The sequence below is a fragment of the Panthera pardus genome, unplaced genomic scaffold (genome assembly GCF_024362965.1).
Source record: "Panthera pardus isolate Hobbes unplaced genomic scaffold, ASM2436296v1 HiC_scaffold_14, whole genome shotgun sequence".
Classification (NCBI taxonomy): Eukaryota; Metazoa; Chordata; class Mammalia; order Carnivora; family Felidae; genus Panthera; species Panthera pardus.
Genome location: NW_026526699.1, coordinates 4,960,848 through 4,987,774, shown reverse-complemented (window position 1 = coordinate 4,987,774; position 26,927 = coordinate 4,960,848). Strand labels below are relative to the sequence as shown.

The 26,927-nt window shown below is 53.2% G+C and overlaps 1 protein-coding gene across 1 annotated transcript in view; it reads left to right on the top strand.

Moving 5' to 3' along the window:
- The first annotated feature begins 3,993 nt into the window (after positions 1–3,993).
- LOC109277780 (transmembrane protein 132B) overlaps positions 3,994–26,927 on the top strand; it is a 366,439-nt gene continuing 343,505 nt past the window's right edge. The window contains 1 exon segment of the mRNA XM_053901892.1: positions 3,994–4,460. Coding sequence (XP_053757867.1) covers positions 4,394–4,460 — 67 coding nt within the window. The 5' untranslated portion in view covers positions 3,994–4,393.

Here is a 26,927-nt window from a genome sequence, read left to right as displayed (position 1 = left end):
GGTAAAACTTGTTCCAAAATCCCCTGCTGGGGGTGGGGGAGGGCGGCTGGGGGGTGGGGACCAACCACCTGGAAGCCACTCTTCCCTGGGGCCTCCCCACCCATTGGGGCTCTATCGGAAAGTGGACTCAAGCCCCTTCTGCCCTCAGTTTTCACCGGCTTTTTGGGGTTTCTGCCGCCTCCCGAGGGCTCAGCTCTTAATCGCGTGCCCTTTCACGTCGCTCACCAATTTCACCACCATTTACTGGACTTTCCCCTTGCGCCCAGCCCCTGTTCTGTCACCAGCCATTTGGTGAACAAGACAGGGGCTGACCTTCCAGTGGGGGAGACCAGCACTAATGAAGTTCGTCCTCCCTGGACGCATGATGCCAAGTAGTAACAGCTGCTGTGCAGAAAATACGGAAATGGGACGGAGAGATACGAGGTACTTGCATTGGGGGGGGTCCCGGGAAGGGACCCCCTTCCTTCCATCACTTGTCCATACATCCAGGTGTGCTAGCAATTGTATCCTTCTTGACTTCCTATTCAAGGGAGCCCAGCTGCTATTCTGAGAGGCCCTCCTCACCCACCACGCGGCCCGAGGTGGTGGAAACCGGAGGGTGGCTTTGAGGGTGTTCCCCGGACCATCCCAGCTAAACACGAGTATTTGCATTGGAAAAGGACAGTCCGTCTTGGCAAAGAACATCTTAACTGACGATGGATGGGTCGCTGCATGTGTGCTGGAAACGTTGGCGGTGCCAAGGATAAGGGGGGGTGGCGTTCCAAAGCCGGGGCAGGGGTGGGGAAATCCCTCTGCCCAGGGCCCTCGTATCCCCCTTCCTTCTGCGGTTCGGGCCAGGCCCGCAGTGCCAGCATAGCCACGAGATGGCAGTGTCGCTCTACGCTTGCGGCCGGGCGGGCGCGTGGGCTGAGTTGAGCAGGAGATGGGGGCGGGGAAGCGCGCGAGAGGGCCCGCGTGGGGGCACCTGCCGGGCGGGTAGGGGGTGCGGGACCTGGGGGAAGCTAGCTCGGAGCAGAGGGCCTTGGGCTCGCTTTAATTGGATTGGCCTCAGTTTCCCCATCTGCACACGGCGGGGGGTGGGGGCGGGGGTTTGGCTGCGTAATTCTTACGATCTTGTCTCGGGCTATGAGGCCAGCAGACTGGGGGTGAGATTCTAGGTTTGCTGAGTGGGGCTGTGGGGTAGGCTTGAGAGGAGGGCTCTGCCGGGCTGGGGGGGGGGGGGCAGTGGTCTTCTAGGTCACTGCTGCGGGTCCCTCCTACCTTCTCTGACCCCTTCAGGAAGTCCTTTTCCCTGCCCAGAATAATGCTGGAAATACACCCATTGTAATATAGACTCTGGGGCCTGGTTAATATGCGGGAGTCCTTACCAACCACAGGACAGGTTGAGGGAGGGCTGGAATTCTCATCTCACATAGGAGCTCAGAGGGGGTTTAGGGGCTTGTCCAAAGTCACCACAGCCGTGTGGCCAAAGCCACCCTCAAAAAACAGATCCCTCTCCACAGCCATCATTAGCAGCGATCCGCTGGGGGGGGGGGATCCGCTGGGGGTGGGGGGACAGAACTATGCCTGTCTACTTTAGCTTTGTAACAGCAGTACTTAGAACGATATATGACCAGAATGGAGAGCTAGGGAGGGGTCCATTTTATTTTTCAATAATTTTTAATTACTTCTAGAAGTTTTTTAAATTTACGTTTTAAAGTAACCTCTACACCCAACATGGGGCTCGAACTCAGGACCCCGAGGATCTAGAGTCTCCTGCTCTTCCAATGGAGCCGGCCAGGCGTCCCGGGAGGGGGTCTGTTTTAGATGGCTGGTCTGGTCTGGGAAGGCCTCTCTGAGGATGTGAGGGACTCACCAGACCTATTCACCCCCTCCCCGTGCATCCCGGCCAGAAAATGACTTGTCTTTGGTCACAACCCCCCCCCCCCCCAGACCTGTCGGCAAACACGTGGGTACCTTGCCTAGAACACCCCAGGTCTCCCTGCTGTGAGCTCCCCAGAGATCAGCTCTGTATGCATTTCCTCCTTTTCCTCCTTTTGGGGGCGGGCAGGACCTGCATTCCATTCATTTTTTGTTTCCCCATCTCCCTCCCCAATCCCCAAGGCCTGGCACATAGTAGGTGCTCAGCTCAGCAAACACGAATGAGTGAGTGGGAAAGAGAAGACACAGAGGACGCAATCTGGGCTCAGAGGATCTCAGGCCGTGCTGACAGCATGTGGGGATCATGCTCCCAGTCGGGGGAACCGTCATGGGGGGGGCAGAGGGGCCCTTCCCAAGGGCCACCCCAGACCCGAGGAGACCACCTCTTGTCCATCCTGGTATTTGGTTCTCCACGTTTGGATCGCAGGCCTTGCCAGGGAGCCCAAAGGGGTTTGGCCAGCACTCGGGTTCCTTGAAAAGGAAGCCGTTAGTTGCGACGGGAAATTCCCTTTCTGTCTCGCAATTAACCTGGCCTAGAGACTCGTCACCTGCCCCCGGCTCCTTCTTCCTTCTTTTATCGAAGAAGAGCTGAGCGCTGCCTCTGCTAATGAGCTTGTCTGTACTAATGAAGCAGGTGCCCTGTCCCCCGCCGGCCCCCCTCGCCAGCTGGGAGGGGGAGGACTGTTCTTCAGATGTGAGCTCTGGGCCCACAGAGGAAAATCAGATACGTGAGAATAATGACCATAATGATGAGAATGATCATGTGGACAGTGGATCCCTTTAAATGAGCTCTCCCTTCATAGGTCGGGGGCTTTATACGCCTTATACGGGACCCCAAGTGGACGTTGCGGTGGCTTCCATTTGTCAGATGGGGACACTGAGGCCGTGGAGCCTAAATGACGGGGCCCAGGTGGCATAACTGGGGTGGCAGGGCCGGGTTCTCAGCCAAGACTCTGGGACTCGGTTTGCTCACCCCACTGCTGCCTTATTGACGTTTCTAAACAGTTTGACCCACTTTTTTTTATGGGAAACCTAGACACTGGAGCCAGTGGCTGGTACACGGGAGCCGGGACTGGGGGGGGGGGGAGGACTCCCACCTCAGGTGCCTCCCCACCGGCCCCCAGCTGTGTAGGGCTAGTGTCCCGGCATCTGACGACTGCAGGAGCCCCCATGTGACCCCAGCCTGATTCATTCAATTGCTGAGCCCCCGTGGCCCGGCCCGGGTTGGGGTGAGAGGTGCCCCCCGGGGGGATAATAGCTACTGTGACCCCCCAGTGAGGCCCGTCTCCCAGGCTGGAGGAATGCGACCACCCACCCAGTCCCGGTCCCTGCCTCCATTACACCCTGGCGCAGTCGCTGTGACCCTGCCCCCAGAGCCGTCCCTCGCCTGGTCGTGTATGCCTGACGCCTGGGCGTCCTCCCGTTCAAGTAAATAAGGGCCCCCGAGGGCCCCTGCCTCACACCTGTGTAGACAACCCCAAGACGCCTTCGCTTTCTTTCAGGGCCCCTGACCGCGCCCAGCCAGGGCACCCCCATCCCTGTCCTAGTGCTTGGTGGAAATTCCTCAGGTAGCCCCCCCCCCCCGACTCCCCGAGGCGACCCCACGGGGACCCCCAAGCTGGGCCGAAAGTATCCCAGGACCTCTCGTCCGCACTCAGCCTCGCAGCCCCTGTCCCCCGCGGACACCCCTCCCCCCATTCCGAGGACCATCCCCCCCCCCCCCCCCCCCCGCGACCTTGGGAACTCCCGCCACTTGGCCCGAATCCGCCCCATCTATCTGCTTTCGGCCGGCAGGTGCCCCCTCCCGCGGCCCCGTCCGCGCGCCCGCCCCAGACCGCCCCCGCGGGGCTCTCTGGGCCTGTGCCGCCGGGCGCCCTCCCCCAGGGACGCCCGGGAGTGGCACGTCCCGCCGCCTATGGCTGGGCGGCCGCCTGGGGCCCCGTCTCCGCGGCGGGCCCGCCCCCTCCCCGGCCCCGCCCTCCCGCCGCCGCCCCGCCCTCCGCCCGGCGCTCGCCGCTCGCTCACTCTCTCGCGGGCTGCGGGGCGGCCGGCAGCTGGCGCGGGCAGAGGCGGCGGCGGCGGCGGCGGCGGCGGCGCCACGGCGATGGGACGGGCGCTGGGGCGCAGGAGCCGCGGCGGCGGCGGCGGCGGCGGCGGCGGCGGCGGGGCCCGCGCAACTCGGGCCAAGTGCGGGGCCGCCGGCGCGGGCGCGGGGCGCTGAGCCCCCGCGGCCCCCAGCTCCCGGGCCGCGCACCGCCGAGCCCCGGAGAAGCGCGCAGGGGCGAGCGGAGGAAGCGCCGCCAGCGCCGGCCGCCTGCGTCTGGGGAAGAGCGGCGCCCCGGGGGCGAGCCATGCCCGGCGCCCGAGCGTAGCCGCCGGGGGCCGCCCCCCACCCCCGCCCCCGGGAGCCGCGGGCCGGGCCGGGCGCGCGACAGGAGCAGCCCCGCGCCGCGCCCACCGCGCGCCGAGGACCATGCCGCCCCCGGGCCGGGCGCCGCCGCTCGGGCTCCTGCTGGCGCTGACGGCGCTCCGGTGCCCAGGTAACGCGTCCCCGGACCCCATCCCCGACCCCGGCCGCGGCGCACAAAGTTGGCTCCCGCGCGGGGCGGCCACCTCCTTCGCAAGTCCCCGGCAGCTCGCACCTCCCGGACTCGGGTCTGGGGAGACCCCGGGAACCCAGGGGTCCCCGGCACCTACCTCTCTGCCCGGCGCGAGAGCCCGCCAGCCTTCCGCCCCGGCTCCCCTGCGGATGCCTGCAGGGCGCACGGGGGCAACAGACCGGAGGCGCTCAGCGTCTCGAGGCGGGTGGGGGCGCGCCTCCAGGAATCTAGCACCCCCCCGCCCCCCGCCCCGCCTGGTCCTGGTTTCCCCGGGGTTTCGCTGTGACGGGGCGTCGGTGGACCCCCTTCTCCCGGTTTCCTGCTGCCCGCGGACGACGCACGGCCGCGCGTTCCCAGGACACCTGCGGGGCCCCAGCCTTGAGGTCGTCTCGGTCGGCGCAGTCTGTCTGGCTTGTCCGCAGCCTCTCCCCGCTCCCCGCCGCACCCTCCTGCTTTTACACCCCACCCCACCCCCCCCTTCCCCGAACATGTCCCTTCCCCGAGTGGCCTCCCCTTAGCCCAGGCGCAGCCTGCTGCTCGCTTTCTGGAGACGCGTGCTGCCCCAGCGCCCTGACCCCAAGGCGGCCGGGCAGCCCCGCGCGCGCAGGGCCGCCTGGAACGCGGTGATGCCCAGAGCCATTGCCTGGGTACCATGGAGCCGGGCTCCCTGCTGGCACCGGCGCAGCTGTCGCCAAAACCCAGTGAGTGGGAAAGGCAGAACAGTCGTGTATTTTCTCTCTCTGCTGGAGTTTGGAACGCTTTTACCGCCTTGGCGTGGCTACATGTTGGTTCTAGAGGAAGGCCACCCTAAAATGCCAGTCCGTCCCCTCCCCTTCCCCCACCCCAAGCAGTAGAGACCGTCCTGAAGGCTCCGATGAACCCGGAACCGTCACGAGCAACCTGCGTGTGCATTTGGAGAGCTCGGTTCTCCTCCAACCCTTTCAAAATCAGGACCCATGATTGGGGGAGCAGAGAGCGTTCTCTTTAGAAAAAAATTTCTGCTCCTTTTCTTAACAAACAAACCGCACAGACACCCAGAATGCAGGAGAAAAATAGAACTTTAACTTTTCAGCTGCAACTGCCTTAGGGAGGTTGCATTTAGGAACAAACCTCGTATGCCAACTTAACGGGTGATGTATTTGCGTGGAAAAAGTAAACATTGTCTGCCTTCGAGATGCCCTGAAGTGACCCAGAATATTTCATAAAACCTTCCACTCGGAAAAAACCTGGTGTCGGAGATCTCTGTCGGCGTTCAGCTCTGGCTTCACGTGTGGATGGGTCTTCCCTCTGCTGGGCTAATGAGCAGCCATACCGACCGTGTCTCCTGCTCTCGGTGTCCTTCCGTGGTTCATAAGGGGGGTGGGGGGGCTGTTGCCGGGGTCAGGGCTGTTTCCTCTTAGCTGAAGCCTTCCCTGGGACCTGTTCCCCAAAGTGCAGTTCCCTGGACTTGAAAATTGCAGTTGTGTCTCTATTTTGTTTCTCCACGGGGGTCAGCCTTTGCCTGGATGTGCTCGGAAGCCGGTATTGGAAGTCTCTCAGAGAAGCTGCCTGCCTGCCGCTTGTAGAACATGGAGAACCCCCCCCGCCCCCCCTCCCATCCCCTAGCAACGGAAGAGCTTGTGCCTGGCTCTGGGAGGAGGCCGGGTCCTGGCAGGGAAGGTGTACCACGTCTGAAACCTGCTGTTGGCCCCGGCTCCTAGCCCTGCTGTCCCTGCCGCTCCCCGAGGGTCTCAGCTGGGCAATGCCTCGTGCAGGTGCCACGAGGCAGAGGACCCCCCACCCCCCCTTGCCATCGTCAGGTTCTCGGGAGCACATGTAAGTCTTTTCACCGGTCCCTACCGGGGACATAAAGAGAGACAGTTTGATAACTCTATATTTAGCACCAGTTAGGAGAGCTAGGAAAAAAAACAAGGCTGCGATTCTTGAAAGATACTTAGCTGCCTACTGTCGGTTGAAAGGTTCAGAGGAATTAGCTACAGTTTCCTTCGGAGCTGGTTGGATCTTCTGGGTCATTTCTGGCATGATTTAGCGATCGCATGCGGCTGAGGTTCGGGAGAGGGGCTGGAAGGGTGCTGAGGGAAGGAAGGACGCCCTCTCCCCCGTCACACGCAGGGACTGTCTGCTCTGTGCCCCCCCCCCCCGCCCCCCCCGCGTGGGCAGCTGCCATGGTAAAGAGCGAGGTGGGCGTACTCAGCCTTGTAAGCGCTTAAACATATGGAAGCGCACTGGGTAAGAGTCAGCACAAATCCCCCGGCTTAGCGACTAGGGGGCCCCCATTATTCAAGGCACTTTTGTGCGAGCTACGGCTTTGCAAATTAGCGGCGATGTTACAGTCCCTGCTGGGGAAAATGGACGCGCCTTGCTTCATTGACCCATTGTGCTCAGGGTCTATAAAATTGGGGTGGGTGGAGAGCCCCCAACAGAGGGGCCTTGTGACTGGCAGTGACTTTGTGTGTGTGTTGGGGGGGTGGTGGCTTTGGCCCCAAAGCGGAGATACTCGTCGCCCTGCCTGGCACCTTGGCATGCAATGTGGTATATTTCTTTCTCCTGACAATAGTGATTTGGGGGGGGGGGGGCTTGCCCGTCTATGGTGTTGCTCTGCAGAGAAGTGTCGTCCGGAGGTGCTGGGGGGTGGGATGCAACTGCTGTCACCTCCCCTGAGTGATTTAGTGGCGGTACGGTGGAGGTTCCCAGAGTAAATCATTTCAGCACCCCCCCCCCCCACTACCGGATGCGGGGGACTTGGGAGGCGGGAGGCTTCTGTATGAGCTGCAGCAGTCACAGCCACCAAAGAGCACGGTGATTGCCATGACCCAAGAGAGCAGAAGGACCCCCTCGCTTGTCGATGTGAAGTCCAGGAGGGTGGTCTCTGGGCTGGCAGAGCCCTTCCAGGGGCCTTGTTCCTGGATGAGCCCCCCCCCCCCCCCCCGCCGGTTGTACGCGGCTGGGTGGCTCCTTTCTTCTCTCCTGGGTCTGACATCGAATGGGCACAGAGAGGGGACTTTCCCTTTGTTGCCGTGGGGTTGAGCAAATGCACGCGGCCCGTCCCCTTGGGGATATGGAGGCACCCGGGCGCCACGGACGGCTTCGTGGGGAGCTTGGTCCCCCCAGATCTTTCTTGGAGTGAATGAGTGGTCTCGCAGAGCAAGAAGGCGTCTCGGGGCACCTGGCCCAACCGCCCCCTGGGCAGATGGGAAAAAGGAGACCCAGACCAGGGGAGAGACTTCCTCAGGGCCACACGGGTGAATTGGTGTCAGGTCAGGCGCGTGGCTCACACGATTGTTCTTTGTAAAGAACGTCCCCCAGGGGTTTCTCACTGTGCTCAGGGGAGGCTTAGCCCTACTGGATGGGCCTTTGAGGGACTGTGGCTCCATTTAAGGAGCCCAAGGTCAGGAGAACGACACTGGTTTGGTGATGCTCACAAAAGCAGTGAATCATCCCAGTGGTGCTGATATGGGACGCGGTGATAGAAGCAAGAGCTTCTGAAGGCCCCCCCCCCCCCCCCCCCCGCCGTGTCGCAGGCCCCGGCCCAGGCCTTGCCTTGTGTGAACACAGTGGGAGAGACCCAGCTCCCTGGCGGGTGGACACTCTCACTATTCACCGTTTATAGGTGAGGATATTGAGATCCAGAGATGCCAAGTAACTTGCCTGAGGCCACACAGCGTCACATTCTAGCCCAGGTGCTGGTCTGTGCCTTACCTACCACCTGACGCAACCAGGTTCCCCCGCGCAGCCTCACACAGAGTGGTGTGGACGGGCCTCCGCGGGCCAAGCTGGGGGGTGGTGATCGAGCCCCGTCCAAGTGCCAGCCTCTGCTGGGGGCTTGTGCTTCTGTCCTGCAACACATGCGTCTGTGAAGGGGAACTAAGGTTGCGAGCCTTAGGAATCGACCAGACTGGGGGGTCAACTCTGCAGGCGCCTGGGAATCCTTTACGTTTGGTGCCCTCGAGGGATTAGATGGTTACGTTCAAGGCCGAGACTTGGGCGGACAGACTCCCCCTCTTTTCCCTTTGGTCTCCTGCCCTGGTCCTTCCATTTCAGTGAGCCTGGGAGTCTGAAACAGCTCCGTAACTAACCCCCGTCGACAGCTGTCTGTGTGTTCTGAGCCCTTCGCGGATTTCGCTTCATTGGACCCTCAACAACCCCATGGGGTAAGGACTGGTACTTGTCCCATTTTACAGATGAGGAAACTGAGGCCGTGGCTTATGTGAGGTCACACAGAGGGAAGGGGACGGATGTGAACCCACAGCGGGCCTGGTTCAGAGTCAGTGCTCTTGAAACTGTTACCGTCTGCGTGTTCCTGGCACCAGGGTTTGTGGGCGATGGATTGGATTTTGAGGCTCATCGGGGCCCAGGGGATTCAGGGATTTGGTTCTTTTTTGAGAAAATCGTTCTGGGAAGTGTTGGCAGCTCTAGAGCTGTCCCCCTCAGTCAGGAGCCCTGGGGTGTATCTGCAGGGAGGGCTTGGCGTTTTGGGTAACTGAGCCTGCGTGGAAATCCAGTGGAGGACGACTTCTGTCGCCCTTGTGGCATGTCTGGCCTGCAGACTTCACTCGTCAGTTGCCAGCATTTAAAATGTGGGACGTGTCAGTATCACGATCCAGGTTTCTGGCTTCTCTCAAGAAATTGGGAGATCTCGTCTAACCCTTGACCGCTCTGAGACTCAGTATCCCCATCTGTAAAATGGGCCCTGTCTCAGTCCACCCGGGCTGCTGTAGCAAAATACCCCAGGGTGGGTGCCTTGTGAACAACAGACCTCTGTTTCTCACAGTTCTGGAAACTGGGAAGTCCAAGATCAAGGCCCCGGCATGGCCACGTTCTGGCGAGAGCCCTCTTCTCCTCTCCCCGTGTTCTCATGTGGTGGAAGGATGCGGGAGCCCGCGGCGGGCGCGGGGGGAGGGGGGTCTCTTCTATGAGGGCACCCACTCCACTCCTGAGGCTCCCCCATCGTGACCTCATCACCTCCCAAAGGCCCCACCTCCTGATATCACATCGGGGGTGCGGTTTCAACCTAGGAAGGCCAGATGGGCTCTTTGCTGTAACAGTCAAAGCTGTGAAGTGAAGGTTAACGGAGCCTTGGTGCTTACGTGTGGCTACTCACTTCGGATTTCCCTGGATTCTTGGGCGGCCGCCCAGGGAGAGGTTAGGGGCTCAGATGTATCCCCGGTGGGGATACTAAGGTTCAGAGGAACGCAGGGACCCGATCAAGACAATGCAGATTGTGAGTGGCAGGGCGGGGTCTCCTCCCCAACGAGCCTGACTCCTGTCTTTCCTGCCTCTACGGTGCCTTCTTATCCTGGAGTTTTCTCTCATTTCCCAATCTCTCCGGCTTAGGTACCTGCGATCTCAGGGGCTTGCGTTCTAGGACAGGTTCGTGTGATGGAGAGACAGGGAGCCAGCAAATTCACAAACAGGAAAGTCCTAGCCAGTAATTTGTGCCCCTCGTGTTCAACACAAGGCTATGGGATGGCGAGTGACTGGGTGATCCAGGAAGACTTCCTGGAGGAGGTGGCAGTCATCTTGTCCAAAGACCTACATGATCAGAAGGAGCCCACCTGGAGAAGGGTGTTCCAGGCGGGAGTGGGAATACTTGCAAGGTGGTTTGCTCAGTGCCTGGCACACAGCAGGTGCTCACGGACCACGTGTTCATTCACTCACTCATTCATTCATTCGTTCATTCGTTTATTCGTTCAGCAAACATCTGTTCATCAGCTCTAAGCTCTGGGGACACAGCATGGAACAAAGGAGACACATTCCCCATTCTGAGGACTGTCATTCGGGCGGAGCGAGACAGTAAGAAAACAACAGACAAACAAATACATAATTTAATGGCAGGCGGTGATAGGTGCCAAGGGGAGAGACAGAGCCGCCGTTGTCCCCTTTTCTCCATCCACGCACTTGTTTTGCTACTTGAGTGCAGGATGGACCCGTGATGCCCGCTGCCTGCCAAGGGAAGGAGAGAAGAAAGCCTAGGTCCTTTGGACTTGAATTCCGACGTCCTCCCTTGCTTAAGGCACCTGGGTCCACAGTCAGGCTGCTCCAAACTCCCTTCCCTGACACCTGGCTCCTTACCTGATCAATACCCTCTCCTTACACTCCAGTCCCAAAATAGTTACATAAAAAATCAATAGAGTCCAATTTGATTTGCTGTATTTTATTACTGAGGGTGATGGAGTGTGTGTAGCCTCCTGGTGCTTCTGAGCGCGGTTGTTTTGCGGTGTTAACCTGAATTCACCCGTTGGGGGACCTAACTCATCGTGGCTGTGCTTTGGTGCCCAGAACGCAGCGCCCAGGAAGGGTGACTCAGTAAATAACGCATCTCTAACGTCTGCTCTGTGCTCGGAATGTCTCCCACCAGGGCTCCTAACGCACCGGACAAATGGACACGTAAAAATAGCGCTGTGGCTGCAGCCGGCGCTCCCGGGGCCGACCCCGCGGGCCTGCTGCAGGGTCCTGTCGTTCCTTCCAGAACTCCGGAGCGGCAGGCTGGCTCTGCCTGGTCCCCCGGCTCTCGGATTCCGTGGCTTCCTTTGTTTGCCTGGTTCTCTTCGTGTTGTGTGCTGTCGACGTATTTATATCCTTGGCTCAGTATTTTCCCCTTCTGTGGTCGTGCCGTCTGCCTTGCCGGTTCCCCCGGGGGAGCCGGGGGGCCAGATTGGGGGGGCTGGGGGGCGCCCGGGCACAGGGACGGGGGCTCTGCGGGAGATGAGGCTGGAGGGGGTGGCCAGGCGGGAGGGGACCCTGTCCTCGGGCCGAGATATGGGGCAGGGGCAGTGGAAAGGGAGGGGCACGGTGTGCGTGGAAAATGCCATTTCGCCAAATAAGTTTTCTGGGGTGGCGGTGACTCGGAGCTTTTCCAGGCCAGCGGGGAGCCTCTGGCTGCCTTTGGGCCATAACTGGCCTGCAGACTCGTCTCGTTAGTTGCCAGCGTTTAAAAAGTAGCAGATGTCAGTATCCAGGTTTCTGGCTCCTCGCAAGAAATCGGGAGGTCTGGGACCCCGGTCTAGCTCCTTGAGCTCTCTGAGACTGTTTCTCCATGGGTAAAACAGGTCTCGATCTCCCCTCCTGCCGATTTTCTTCCTTGAAACTCCACCCCAGTCTGCTTCCTTCCTCCTTGCCTGCCTTTGTTTATTCTAACACATTTTTCTTGTGCGCCTGTGCTGCGATGGCACTGTTCTCAGAGCTGGTGACACAGCAAGGACAAGACAGACAAAGGTCCCCGTCCTCGTGGGATCAGCATTAAGGTGGAGACAGACAAATACTGAACTAAACAAATAATCGAAATGCAGTTTCTTAAATGGTAGTGAGTGCTACAGAGAAGCACGGAACAGGGCAGCAGAGAGGGAGCGCCGGGAAGGGGTGTTTGGCAGTTTTATTTTATCTTAGTTTTTGAAATATTTTTGCTTTAGTAAGTAATCTCTACACCCAACGTGGGGCTCGAACTCACAGCCCCGAGATCAAGAGTCTCACGCTCCATCAACAGCCAGCCAGGCGCCCCTGCAATTCTCAATAGCAGCATCTGGAAGGGTGACATTTGAGCAAAGGCCTAAGCAAGTAAGGGAGTAAGCTATTCGGTGGCTTTCTTGGGGAAGGGTGTTCCGAGCAGAGGGAACAGCCAGTGCAAAGGCCCTGAGGTGCTAAGGACTGTTTCCTCTGCATGAGGAGGCAGCTGGTCCAGGTTTGACAGAAGAGGGCTGTGCTCTGACTCCCAGGAGCAGAAGCAGGGAGAGCTGAGAAAGTCTACTGCACGAGTCCGGGCTTGCACCACGAGTGGTGGCTGTAGACGAAGGTCGGAAGCGGGATTCGGGTGCAGTTGGAAAGTTACGCCGCAGGACCGGCTGACTGATGGATTCGTTCGGTAAATCTTTACTGGGTGCCGACTCCATGAGTATCACTGTTCTTGGAACTGGGGCCAAATCAGTATTTGTCAGCGATGAAATTAACAAACAGAACTTACATCTGTGGGTTGGGCCTTTGCCTTTTGTGAGTTCTTCCCCGACGGCCCCGGGGAAGAAGGTTGGGGTGGACGACCCCGTGTTCCTGCACGTGTGAGATAATGCACACGACTGGCGAGAATACAGTTAAGGGGATCCGAGGACGACCCTGGATGCAAAATGCTTACAGCACAGTTTTCCTGAACGCTCAGTAAATGGTGGCAGTTATTAAGAACACTGTTAGGACAGTTGGTGGAGGTTGGATTTGACCTATGATCTATCAGACTCACTTTGGTGTTCATTTTTCCTGCCGGAACCAGCAGTATTAAAAGGAAAAAAGTTTCCGTGCTCACGATGTGATTCTTCTGGCACAGTTTGTTGTCCGTGGCCACTATGGGTATACTTGCTTTACCTGGTGATGTGTAGGCGAAACGTGTGTCAATCAAATTCCGTCTTCTTCATCAATGTCCACTGCAGTTCGGAGATGTGTTGAAGCTCGATCCGACCCCGGGCTGGCTTTGGCTCCTGACAGGTTGCTGGCCGGTTTCTGCAGCCCTTAAAGCGGCATCACCAAACTATGGCCCGTGGGCTGAATCTGGCCCTCCACTTGTGTTTGCAAATAAAGTTTTATTACAACAGGGCTACGTCCATTTGTTTACCTACTGTTCGTGGCTGCTTTCTCACGACAGTGAGAATTGAGTGCTGTCGGAGATCATCTTGCCTGCAGAGCTGAACTGAACGACGCACCACCTAGTCCTTTTGCAGACAAAGCTTCCCTTAAATGAAGGTCAAGCAGCGAACGCTCCGTAAGTGTGTGTTAATAGCACACATTTGTGGTCAAGAACAAGTGTCCCTTCGTAATGTCAGGAAAATTGTCCAGCTCATCTGAACGAGAAGAGTTGTGGGTATGGTATCTCTTGGTTGAAAAAAACAACACAAAACATATTGATTGAAAATTGCCATCAATTCAGTAATGCTTTTGAACGAGTGGGTTTGGGTAATTACAGTCGCATTTATGTAACATTTTAAAAATAGTAGCACATGTGTGTGCAAGATATTTTTACTCTGTAGGCAAAGCTGGGTGGCTTACAGCTCAGGAGACCCTTGTAGGGATGCTGTTGGAGATAGCCAGGATTAAAGGAGCCCGTTGGTTAATTATTTTATACTTGGAATGGTGCTGATCAGTGGATCTCTTTTATGGCCTTGTGTTTTTTCTTTTTGGGTTGTAAAAAAAAATTTTTTTTTAACGTTTATTCATTTTTTGAGAGGCAGACAGGGAGTGGGTGGGGGAGGGGCAGAGAGAGAGAGAGAGGGAGGCATAGAATCCGATGCAAGCTCTAGGCTCTGAACTGATGGCACAGAGCCCGACACGGGGCTCGAACTCGGGGATCATGAGATCATGACCTGAGCCGAAGTCAGAAGTTCATCTTTAACACAGTCCAAAAGGGGGCGCCTGGATGGCTCAGTCGGTTGGGCGTCCGACTTCGGCTCAGGTCGAGATCTCACGGTCTGTGAGTTCGAGCCCCGTGTCGGGCTCTGTGCTGACAGCCCAGAGCCTGCTTCAGATTCTGTGTCTCCCTCTCTCTCTACCCCTCCCACACTCACGCTCCGTTTCTCTCTGTCTCTCAAAAATAAATAAACGTTAAAAAAAATTAAAACAAAAAGATGAACATAACCTTCTGTATATTTACTTGTGACACTCAGGTCCGTGATGCATTAAGTTTTCAATGCTAAGATTTTGAGTTCACTTACGGAGACGAATGTGCCAAATGCAGAGTGTATGTCCCTATAGTCGTCTGGATTCTTATCATCGCAAGGGACAAAACTGGGCATTTGCTGGACTCTGGAGCTAGGAAGTTCAAGGAAGCAACGCCTTCAGGCGTGGCTAGATCCAGGTGCTTAACGCTCCCAATGAGTGAGCGCTTCTGCTCTCTCACTCTGTCTCTTGGTTCTCTTTCCCTCTGTGTTCATTTAATTCTCAGACAGCCTTTCTCCACCTGATGGCAAATCTGGCCACCGTCAGCCCCAGGCTTTCCTCCAAAATCACTTGTCCCTTCTCTCATTGTACCAGCAAGGACCCCTGGACTCACTTGCATCATGTACGGAGCCCTCACCCGGGGACTGTGACTGTGGATGGAATCCTTTATGTGATTAGCCACACTTAAGGCAGAAGCTCGTCTCTGGAGTTGGAATCGGAAGCACGTTGCCAGAGAGAGACAGGAGATGATTTCCCCAAGAAGGAGTTGCCTCAGCAGCCTACCGAGCAAGTGAGGTGGGGAGAAGCCTCCCAGGCCGGGAGAGCCCTCACCCGTGGGCTGAGACCTCTGGTGCCTGTCCCGCACGGAGCCGAACACTCCCTGCCATCGTTGTGCGTGCCCTTGGCCGCCGCTGGAACCGCTGGGCTGCGTCCTTGTGACTTCAGGCCGGTGACTTCACACGTCTTCTGGTTGCTTTGATCGAAAACACGGAACATTTGGGATGCGCTCTGCGCGTAGCTCTGAAGAGAGAAGCTGGTCTCTGACCCCGCGATCCCACTTCTGGGCCGCCTGTGGTTTTCGAAGTGAGAGCACCACTGTTCAAGGTTGTAGGGTCAGGGGTGTTTCTAGCAGCGTCTTCGCTAGCGGCAAAAAAGAGAACCAAGCGGCCCGACTGCCCCATCGGTAAAGTAGCTCTTGACTTCGTGGCATTTCCACGCGCACGACCGTGTAACTGCTAAAAAGAGCAGCTGGGACGTAGTCTCTTCCCCTGGAAGGATGACGTGGGCTTGCCAAGAGAGAAGAGCGAGTTGCGTGGTAACTTACGCTGTGCGATGCCATTTCAATAACCACCGTGAACCTGGGGCGCCTGGGGGGCCCAGTCGGTTGGGCGTCCGACTTCGGCTTGGGTCGCGATCTCACGGTCCGTGAGTTCGAGCCCCGCGTCGGGCTCTGGGCTGACAGCTCAGACCTGGAACCTGCTTCGGATTCTGTGTCTCCCTCTCTCTCTGCCCCTTCCCCGCTCACGCTCTGTCTCTCTCTCTCAAAAATAAAAAGAAACATTAAAACAACAACAACAATGAACGAAAAGTCCCCTCTGTGTATAAAATAGTTAGTACTTACATGGTGCTTTCTACATGCCAGTCACAACTTTAAGTAATTTGCATGTGTCAGCTCACCTAATACGAGTCTGGGTGTGTGGGTGTTATTACTATACCCCTTTTAAAGAAGGGAACATCGAGGCACTGAGAGGTTAACCAGAGTTACATGACCTGAATGAAGGAGTGAAGGGGGTGGGGTGGTGGGTGGTGGGAAAGGAGGGGGCAGGAAAGGCAGGACATCTGGAATGTTCGAGGTATTTTAGCCACACTAATGCAGAGTTTTATGTAGACAGCCCCACTCTTTCCTGTAGGGTTTCGGGGGCCCTGTTGGGGCTGGTGAGAGTGCCTTAGTGGGGATCCTCTGAATTTGCTGCTGGGCTTTTGTGGTGCTGGGGGCTGTGGTGCACGGAACTCGGGTCACCCGGGACGGAAGCTGCTTTGTGGTTCACTGGGGGAAGGGAATCCTGGCTGTGTGGTGTGATGGGCGTCTGTGGAGAATGGGTTCATCAGCGAGTAGCACACACTTACGTGGTGGTGGCTTAAAAAGTAGGAGATTGTTTCCATCCCAAATCAGATTCTGGTGCTCTGTACTTCAGGACTGTAGGTTGGCTCTGTTCCGTGCAGTCCTCATGGGCCTTTGCTCCCTTCTGCCATTTCCAGTTTGTGGTCTTTGTCCTCACGGCCCAAGATGGCAGCTGTGGGTACAGCAGTTTCGTCTCCATTCCAGGCACCAGTATGGGGGTGCAGACAAAGCGAGGGTGAAGGATCAGTTGTCTTTTGTGGAAGAGTCCTGGTAGTCCCACGATGCCTCCACTTGTGTCCCATTGGCTGTGACTAAATCACACGGCCCCATCTCGCTGCAAGAGAATCTGGGAAGTCTTCATTTTAGATCGCCAAAAATCAAGCGTTCTGTTACTGTGGAAGGACAGAGTGGATGCCAGGGGAATAATTAGTAGTTGGTGATAAATACCTTAGCAGGGATAACACAGTGTTTGGAGAGAAGGCATGAACCATCAGGATCCTTTATAATCGTGTGTGTGTGTGTGAGAGAGAGAGAGACAGAGAGAGAGAGAGAGATTGATTTTATTCTGCGTCTTAAGGGGGGGCCTGGGAGACATAGTTTTTCTGGGTGCCAGGAGGAAAAGAAAGCAGTTTGATGAGTGTGTAACACCATCTCTGTGAAAGATATAAATATGGCTTGAAGAAATATTACGGATCAATCTGAAGTGTCTTTTGAACAATTTCATATCCTCCCCAAAGGTGACCATCCATATCAGTTTGCTGTGTATTTTTCCTGTGGGAAATACACACACACACACACACACACTTAAATGTTTATTTATTTTGAGAGAGAGAGGGAGAAAGAATACACACGCGTGGGGGAGGGGCAGAGAGAGATGGGAGAGAATCCCAAGCAGAGCCCCGACGTGGCTCAATCCCACGAACTGTGAGCCGAAATCAAGAGTCAGAGTCACAACCGACCGAGCTACCCAGGCACCCCAGAAATAAATATGTTATAACATAGTTTTAAGTTTGTTTTAAAAACATGCTTCTGGGGCGCCTGGGTGGCTCAGTCGGTTAAGCGTCCGACTTTGGCTCGGGTCATGATCTCGCGGGTTGTGAGTTCGAGCCCCACATCAGGCTGTCTGCTATCAGCACGGAGCCTGCTTCAGATCCTCTGTCTCCCTCTCTCTCGGCCCCTGCCCCCTCCCAAAATAAATAAATATTAAAAACATTTAAAAACATCTACTTCTTTGTCTCTTCCCCAATATCGACCTGCATATAGAACTGTTTTTTTGAATTGTTGCATAGCAGTCCATGGTATAGAAATATCAAGGAGTATTTGGTGATTTCCCGCTGCCTCATGAAATGGGGATTCTCCAAACACAGAAAAGGGGGTCAGAAAGTAGGCGTTCACCCACCAGGAACACTGTGCAGTGATCAGCACCCAGTCAGGATCTGCAGACATTCAAACAAAGCCGGGGTGGGGGGACTGGGGGAGAGCAGACAGAAGAGCTGACACCTGAGGAAGTGGAGTTAACACAGCAATGGGGACGGTGGGGGACTGGCTGTTGGAGACCTGCCGAAGCTTCCCAGCGTCCTGTTCCCGGTGGCTCCCACTGTGGGTGATTCCCGAGGACTTGGAATGTCAGCCCATCTACTCACGGCATTTCTCCAGATCGTGGGAGCTTCAGTCTCAGAAGAGGGACGTCCTCCCGTTCTCTGGTGTCTGCCTCTGCAGCCCGTGATGCAGACCCATTTGTCTCTAATGGGAAAGGCTCTTGAGAAAGCCCCATGGATTTATGATGAGATTTTTATTTCCTTACGATATCTTCTTCTCCTTCCACCCACCACCCCCTACGCCCAGGCCGGTTGAAGTGTTTTTCTCTTAAGTTTATGGGCTGAGCTGTTGGGAGGGTCTGCGTGTTTCAGGAAAGGTATCGGGGGAGGAGGTGTCAGCCTTGCTGTTCGCACCAGCCTCACTCACGCAAGGTCTGAAGTGGCCTCGTCTTCCCACTGGACCAATTTGCCTGTCAGCTCAGATCGTTTTGGGAGGGCGACTGCATTCTGCTTCTCTGTCACCGTGGCATAGAGACACCGTGAGGGAGGAAGGTGCTGGGATTCTTTTCCCAATATTTCCCGTCCCTCAAGGGTCCCTCCCTCCTCTCGTTCGGCATCTTGCTTTGTGAGTTTTTAATACGTGTTCGAATCGGGGTGGACGTGTATCACGTCTCTCACTGCTTAGTTTCGTACCGTTTGCGGCTTCCCCAGCTGCTTTCTTCTTGCTAACCGTTTCAAAGGACCTCACTGAAACTTAGGGCATGAGCTCAGGCAGACTCACTGCCTGGGTTTGAATCCCAGCCCCACCACTTGATAGCTCTGTGACCTCGGTTTGGTTGCTTAGCCTCTCTGTGCTATATAACATTCTCTTCCATGAAGTGGGGACGCAGGGACTCCTACTCCTTGCGCTGCCGTGAAGACGAAGAGAGATGTTGTGTAAGAACTCAACACAGTGCTTGAATTCCCAGGATTCCTTAACGAATGTTCGCACGGCTTTACCTGTTTCTCCATTTACTGAATGTTTAATTGAACACCTACTGTGTGCTCTGGTGCTCCTTTTTGTGGTTTGGCTCATCTCTGCTCCAACATCATTTCATCTCCGAATCCTGTCGCGTGAGAGTGGTGGTCTGCTATCTTTGCCTTCCTCGGAGAGTAACACCCATCTTTTTAAAATCTATTTTTAAAAATTAAGATGTAATTGGCAAACAATACTATATTAGTTTCAGGTGTACAGCACAGCGATTCCTTATTTATATACATCATGAAACGATTGCCATGACCGTTGCAGTTACCATCTGTCACCGTGCAAAGTTTTCGCAATATTATCGACTGTCTTCTCTAAGCTGTGTATGGTGTCCATGTGTCTTATTTATTTTATAACTAGGGGATTGTACCTCGTGATGCCCTTCACCTATTTTGTCCACCCTCTGTCCCTCTCCCCTCTGGCCACCATCAGTTTGTTCTCTGTATCTGTGAGCCTGTTTCTGTTTCGTTTGTTTGTTTGTTTCCTTTTTTTAGATTCCACGTACAAGTGAAGATTCCGCAGATGGGTGAAATCGTGTGGTGTTGGTCTTTGTCTGGCTTATTTCACTTAGCATAGTACCTCTTAGCTCCACCCATGTTGTTGTAAGCGGTAAGATTTCACTCTGATTGTCGAGTAATATTCCAGTGTGTGTGTGTGTGTGTGTGTGTGTGTGTGTGTGTGCATACCACATCCATCTATTCATCTATCAATGGACCCTTAAGTTGCTTCCACACCTTGGCTATTGTAAATAATGGACAGTGAACGGAGGGGCGCATATATATCTTTTCCAATTAGTGTTTTTGTTTTCTTTGGATAAATACCCAGAAGTGGGATTGCTGGATCATATGGTATTTCTATTTTTAATTTTCTTTTTTTTTTATTTTTTTTTATTTTTTTTATTTTTTCAATGTTTTTTATTTATTTTTGGGACAGAGAGAGACAGAGCATGAACGGGGGAGGGGCAGAGAGAGGGAGACACAGGATCGGAAACAGGCTCCAGGCTCCGAGCCATCAGCCCAGAGCCTGACGCGGGGCTCGAACTCACGGACCGCGAGATCATGACCTGGCTGAAGTCGGACGCTTAACCGACTGCGCCACCCAGGCGCCCCTCTATTTTTAATTTTCAGAGGACCCTCTGTACTGTTTCTAGCAGTGGCCTCTACCCATTTACGTTACAGCCAGCCGTGCATGGGGGTTTCCTTTCCTCCACGTCCTCGCCAACATGTCATTATTTCTTGCCTTTCTGATAGTAGCCATGCTGACAGGTGTGAGTTGATATCTCATTGTGGTTTTTACTTCGATTTATTTGATGATGAATGATGTTGAGCATCTTCTTGTGTGTCTGTATGTCTTCTTTGGAGAAACATCGATTCAGGTCCTCTGCCCATTTTGAAATCGGATCTTTGGTTTTTTGATACCGAGTGGTAGGAGTTCTTTATATGTTCTGGATGTTAACCCCTTATCGTATATGTCATTTGCAAATATCTTATCTCATCCAGTAGATTGCCATTTCACGTTGTTGGTGGTTTCCTTTGCTGTGCAGAGGCTTTGTATATTGGTGTAACCTCAGGAGTTTATTTTTGCTTCAGTTATCCTTGCCTGAGGAGACAGATCTAAAAAATTATTGCTAAGACCAGTACCAAAGAGCTTACCACCTATGTTTTCTTCTAGGATTTTTATGGTGTCAGGTCGTATCTTTAAGTCTTTAATCCACGTTGAATATCCTTGATGTAAAGAAGTGGTCCACTTTCATTCAGATGCGTGTAGCTGTCTAGTTTTACAGCACCATTTATTGAAGGGACTGTCTTTTCCCCATTGTATATTCTTGCCTCCTTTGCTACAGATTAAGTGACCGTATAAGTGTGGGTTTGTTTCTGGGAGCTCTGCTCTGTTCCACTGATCTATGTGTCTGTTTTGGGGCTAGTTCCGTACTGTTTTGATTACTGTAATTTTGAAGCATAGCGTGAACTCTGGGAACATGATACCCCCGACTTTGTTCTAATTTCTCAAGATTGCTTTGGTTATTTGGGGGCTTTAGAGGTTCCATACAAATTTTAGGATTGTTTGTTCTAGTTCTATGAAAAATACCAGTGGTATTTTGATAGAGATTGCCTTGAATCTGTAGGTTGCTTTGGGTACTATGGACATTTTGACACTATCTATTCTTTTTTCTTTTAAAATTTTAACGTTTATTTATTACTGAGAGACAGAGAGAGACAGAGCATGAGCAGGGGAGGGGCAGAGAGAAGAGGAGACACGGAATCTGAAGCAGGCTCCAGGCTCTGAGCTGTCAGCCCAGAGCCCGACGCGGGGCTCGAACTCACGGACTGCGAGATCATGACCTGAGCTGAAGTCAGACGCTCAACCGACTGAGCCACCCAGGCGCCCTGATGCTATTTATTCTTCTAAATCACAAGCACAGTGTATCTTTCTGTTTATTTGTGTTGTCTTCGATTTCTTTCCTCAATGTCATATCTAGTTTTCAGAGCACAGGTCTGTCACCTCCTTGGTTAAATTTATTCCTAGGTGTTTTATTCTTTTTGATGCAGTTGTAAATTTTATCTTAAAATTTCTCTTTCTGACAGTTCACTCTTTGTGTGTAGAAACGCAACACATTTCTGTATACTAATTTTGTGTCTTGCAACTTTATTGAATTCACACTTATTCTAATAGTTGTTCGGTGGGGTCTTTTGGGTTTTCTATTTATTGTACCATGTCATCCACAGATAGTGGCAGTTTATTTCTTCCTTTCCAATTTGGATCCCTTTTATTTCTTTTTCTTGCCTAATTGCTGTGGCGGGGACTTCTACGACTATGTTGAGTGAAAGTGGGAGGAGTGGAGATCCTTGTCTTGTTCCAGATTTTATAGGAAAAATGTTCAGCTTTTCACTGTCGAGTCAGATGTTAGCTCTGGGTTTGTCATATATGGCCTCTATTATGTTGAGGTATGCGTGTTTCCTCTGCACTGAGTTTGTTGAGAGTTTTATCATAAATAGATGTTGAATCTTGTCAGATGCTTTTTCTGCGTCTGTTGAGATGATCATATGATTTTTTTAAATGCTTTATTTATTTTTGAGAGAGTACAAGTGGGGGAGGGGCAGTGAGAGGGGGACAGAGGATCTGAAGTGGGCTTTGTGCTAACAGCAGCTAGCCCGATGTGGGACTTGAACTCACAAACCGCCAGATCAGGACCTGAGCCAAAGTCGTCGCCGCTCAACTGACTGAGCCACCCAGGTACCCCTAATCATATGATTTTTATCCTTTGTTTTGTTGATGTGGTGTATTATATGCTGATTGATTTGCAGATGCTAAACCAACCTCATATCCCTGCAATGTATCCCAGTTGATCATGGTGTATGATCTTTTTAATGTCTTGTTGAATTTGGTTTGCTAATACTTTGGTGAGGATTTTTGCATCTATGTTCATCGGAGATACTGACCTGTAATTTTCTTTCTTTCTTTCTTTTTTTTTTTTTTTTTCTAGTGTCTTTGTCTGGTTTTAGTATCAGGGTAATGCTAGCCTTGTAGAACGAATCTGGAAGCATTCATATGTCTCCAATTTTGTTTAGGGTAACTTGAGAAGGATAGGTATTAACTATTCTTTAAATGTTTGGTAGACTGGAAAACCAATCAAGACAAACCCAAAGCAGAAACAGACCCGTAAATACGGGGAACAAACTGATAGTTGCTAGAGGGGAGGAGGGCTGGGGGGATGAGCAAAATGGGTGAGGGGAAGTGGCAGGTAGGGCTCCTGGTTGTGGAATGAATAAGTCACAGGGGTGAAAGGTACAACATAGGAAATAGAGTTAATAGTATTGTGGTAGCATTGTATGGTGACAGATGGTTACTTTTGCGAGTATAGCATAATGTATAGACGTGTTGAATTTCTAGGTTGTGCACCTGAAGCTAATGTCACACTGTGCCAACTGTATTTCAATAAAAATAAGTAAGTAAGTAAGTAAGTAAATATTTGGTAGAATTTACCTGTGAAGGTATCTTGTCCTGGACTTCTGTTTGTTTGGAGTTTTGTTTTTTTTAATTAAATTAAATAATTGAATTAAATTAAATTAAATTTAACTTAATTTAACTCAGTTCAATTCATTTTTATTTTATTTTATTTTACTTTATTTTATTTTATTTTAATTGTTTTTTTAATGTTTATTTATTTTTGAGAGAGAGTATGAACATGAGCGGGAGAGGTGCAGAGAGAGAGGGGGACAAGAGGACAGAAGCGGGCTCTGTGCTGAGAGCAGAGAGCCTGATGCGGGACCTGAACTCAAGAACCGTGAGATCGTGCCCTGAGCTGAAGTTGGATGTTTAACTGATTGAGGCACCCATGCGCCCCACGGGGAGTTTTATTTTAATTGCTGATTTAATTTCATTGCTAGTAATCAGTCTGTTCAGATTTTCTATTTCTGTACATGACTTAATCTCAGAAGATTGTATGCTTTTGAGGAATGTATCCATTTTTCTAGGTTGTCCAATTTGTTAGAACACCCTGGTTTTCATTTGGGAAAAACTATGGCTTCCCTGCTTTGAGGCCACGTGGTTTGGATCCTGCCAATTTCCTCCTCCTCCTTCAGGGGCTGGCTTCTGACTTTCTGACCCATCAGAGCATCTCAGCAAGGCCTCATGGATTGGATCACGCTTGGGCACATGACCCAAGCTGGGCCAGTGAGGGCTGGCCCTGGGATGTTTGTTGCAAACATTGGGTAAGAGGTCCTTCTTTTCTGCTGCAGTTGCTAAGCTCGTAGGAGGTGAGCCTGGCGGTATCGGTTAGTATTGCTGTGTAAAAAATTATCGTAAGCTAATGGTTCAAAACAATACACTTTTATTATTGGTTAGGGACCTGTGCGTGGGGTCTCTTCTGCCTCCAGATCTGTCGCAGGGCTGCAGGTAAGATGTTGGCCAGGGCTGGGGTCTCATCTGAAAGCTTGCCTGGAGCGGGGGCAGTGTCCTGTTTCCATGTTCACATGGTTGTTGGCAGGATTCACTTTTTGTGGGTTCTTGGACCCTGGTCCTCAGTTCCTTGCCACGTGGCCCTCTCTCCATATGGCAGTTTGCTTTATCAAAGCCACTACATGACCATCTCTTGCAGCCTAATCATGGAAGTGTTCTATCGGTCAGAAGGCATTTACTCAAGGGGAGAGGACTGTACAAAGCTGTGCATGCCAGCAGGCCGTCTTAGAAGGTACCGACTGTTCTGGATCTGCGTGGGAATGAGGCGCCACGGGGCAAAGATGAAACCGAGAGACAGAGCAGGAAGCTTTCCTGGGGACCATAGCCGAGTGCCTCGAAGTAGCTATTTCTGAGATGAGCTTGATCTTGAACTTCCCCGGTACGTGACCCAGGGTACTTTTTTTTCCCTTAAGCTACTTTGAGTCGGGTTTTTCTCGCTTCCAACCGGAAGCGTCCCAACGGAAGTCCCGCGGAGGCTTCTCAGATTCCCTTGCCTGGCAGTGACCGTCCTCCTTGGAAAGCCTTTGGCATTCTGTGTGCTCTAGAAAGTCTGCACATACCTCACCTCCCCCTCCAGACTGAGCTCATCGAGGACAGAGTTGTATGGATACATATTTTTTTAAACCTTCCTTCCTTGCTTTCCTTACAGTGCCTAGAATGCCGTCAGACACAGTAGATGCCATCTGCCAGTAATTACTGGTATGAGAGGTTCTTCCTTGTGCCTCCCTCTCCCCCTCCCCTTGCCAATCAAAAGTGTTTCAAAAATGATCTCAATCTCCTGCACCTGGCGTAGGGTTGGAACGCTGAATGTCAAAGACGAAAACGTCGATGCCACCCACGAGAGGTAGCACACAGCTGCGCACAGAAATCTTAGCCAAAGGGTGCATTCCACAACGTTGGGTGGGGTCATCCTAACAGCAACGATGGGTCACAAGCGACAGACCTGATGGGAGGTGGTGCTGGCCTAATTGCCTTAACATTCTCGATTTTAATCCAATACGTCTGTGACAGCCCTGCCCTTTGGAAGCATTTGCTGAGACCAGCATATTTATCTTTGGTGACAGGGCTTTATAGTTTTTTTTCTAGGCTTAGTGGAGTTTTGTCGCTTCTCCAGAACTTATGATCTCTCGGACGCCAATATGTACCGAAAAAAAAAAAAAAGTTTTCTCCACGAAGCCACTTTAAAACGCTTTTCATTAATGCATTCAGTCGCCTGCAATGACCTAGCCTCCAAAGTCACTTGGGGTGACTTCACTGCATTTTATTCATCAGATGTCAGCCCATAATCAAGGGAAGGGGAATTTGACTCCCTCTCTTGATCAGAGAAGTGTCAAAGAATTTGCAGACATGTTTTCAAGGTCCTCTGACCAAGGACAGAGTGGAGGGGGTGGGGAGGGAGGAGCTCCTTGGCTCCTGGATTCGTCAGGAAGGCTGTGAATGCTGGTGAAGGATGGCCGACCCCCCAGCTGGCAGGTGGGGGTCTCGTGGGCCTGGTTCACTCTCCCTTTAGTTTCTTCCAAATGTAGTGATGTCCTTCCTACTTGTCTTCCTCAGGGGCACCGGATGCCCCAGGCCCTTTTCTGGTGCCTGGCCTTGGGGCCCTGTGGCTTTTTAAGGAAGTGATTTATTATGAGAGAGAGAGAGAATCTCAAGCAGACTTTGCACACAGAGCCTGACACAGGGCTTGAACCCACGAACCGTGAGGTCATGACTTGAGCCGAAACCAAGAGTTGGATGTTCGACCGACTGGGCCACCCAGGTGCCCCAGGGCCCAAGGATTTAAAAAAAAATTTTAATGTTTATTTTTGAGAGAGAGAGAGAGAGAGAGAGAGAGACTGAGTGTGAGTGGGGGAGGGGCAGACACACACACACACACACACACACACACACACACACGCACAGAATCTGAAGCAGGCTCCAGGCTCTGAGCTGTCAGCACAGAGCCTGATGCGGGACTTGAACCGACAAACCGTGAGATCACGATCTGAGCCAAAGTCGGACGTTCAGCTGATGGAACCACCCAGGTGCCCCTGGGGCCCTATGGTTTAAACGTGGCCTGTCACACAGTCCGACCTGACTCCTGGACAGCAGGTTCGACGTGGGCTCCTCCCGGCATCGGGTCCTGCCGCTGGCCTTGGTGCCCAGATACTCCTTCCCCACAGCCCCCGCCTCCGTATATTTGCCCCTTTACTCCCTTGAAAAGGGTCATCGCGGGGAGTCAGCATTCCAGGACAGCGGCAGTGGCTGCCTTCATCGATGTGAGATGTGAGACACTGGGATTAGAATATTAATTCCACCCGGGGCTTCGGCACATTGTTTCTGCGCTGGCTTCTTCCTCCCGTGTCTCTTCTGGATGCTCCTGGGGAGGTCAGTGGGAAGTTTTAGAGTTTCTGTGACCTGCTGGGTTCTCTGTGTCCGCGAGCCCCTCTCCTGATGCGCACAGGTGGAGGGAACCTTGGCCGCCTCCTCATGCAGTTGTTGACAGGTTGAGGACCTGTCTCATGGCCGTATCCTGGCCAGGGGCAGACCCGTTTGGCCAGCGCAGTGCCGTGATAATTTTCGAGCTCACGTTCCAGAGATATAGAAGATTTAGTGTGATAATTTGGGTGTTTGGCTTCCTCTTGAAGAACCGCAGGGCTGGGACCACTGGTTTGCAGCGACGTGATCTCTAGTTTATGCATAAGATAGTCAGTGAGCGCCCACTATGTGCCCGGCGCTGTTGTAGGGACTGAGTTTATAGCCCCTCCTGTCAAGGGGCTTACAACATTCCATCTAGAACGTGTTGCCTGTCCAGCCCTCCGGACCAGCGCTGTCCAACTTTCTATGACCATGGGGACGTTTGCTATGTGTGTTCTTCACTGGGGTAGCCACAGGCTACTGTGGAGCATCTGAGATGTGGCCAGAGAAACTAAGGATCTGAACTTACGATTCCAATTCATTTCATTTTGATTCACACATATTTAATTTTTTAAAAGTTTTTGTTTATTTTGAGGGAGAGAGCAAGTGGGGGAGGGTGAGAGAGAGAGAGGGAGGGAGAATCCCAAGCAGGCTCCGTACCGCCCGCGCAGAGCCCGATGCGGGGCTCGAACTCATGAACTGTGAGATCGTGGGCTGAGCCTAAATCAAGAGGCTGGTGCTGAACCGGTTGACTGAGCCAGCCGGGTGCCCCTGATTCATGTTTGCTTGTTTGTTTGTTTATTTCATTTATTATTATTATTTTTAATGTTTATTTTTGACAGAGCGAGAGACAGAGCATGAGCGGGGGAGGGAAGAGAGAGAGAGAGAGAGAGAGAGAGAGAGAGACAGAACCCGAAGCAGGCTCCAGGCTCCGAGCTGTCAGCACAGAGCCCGAC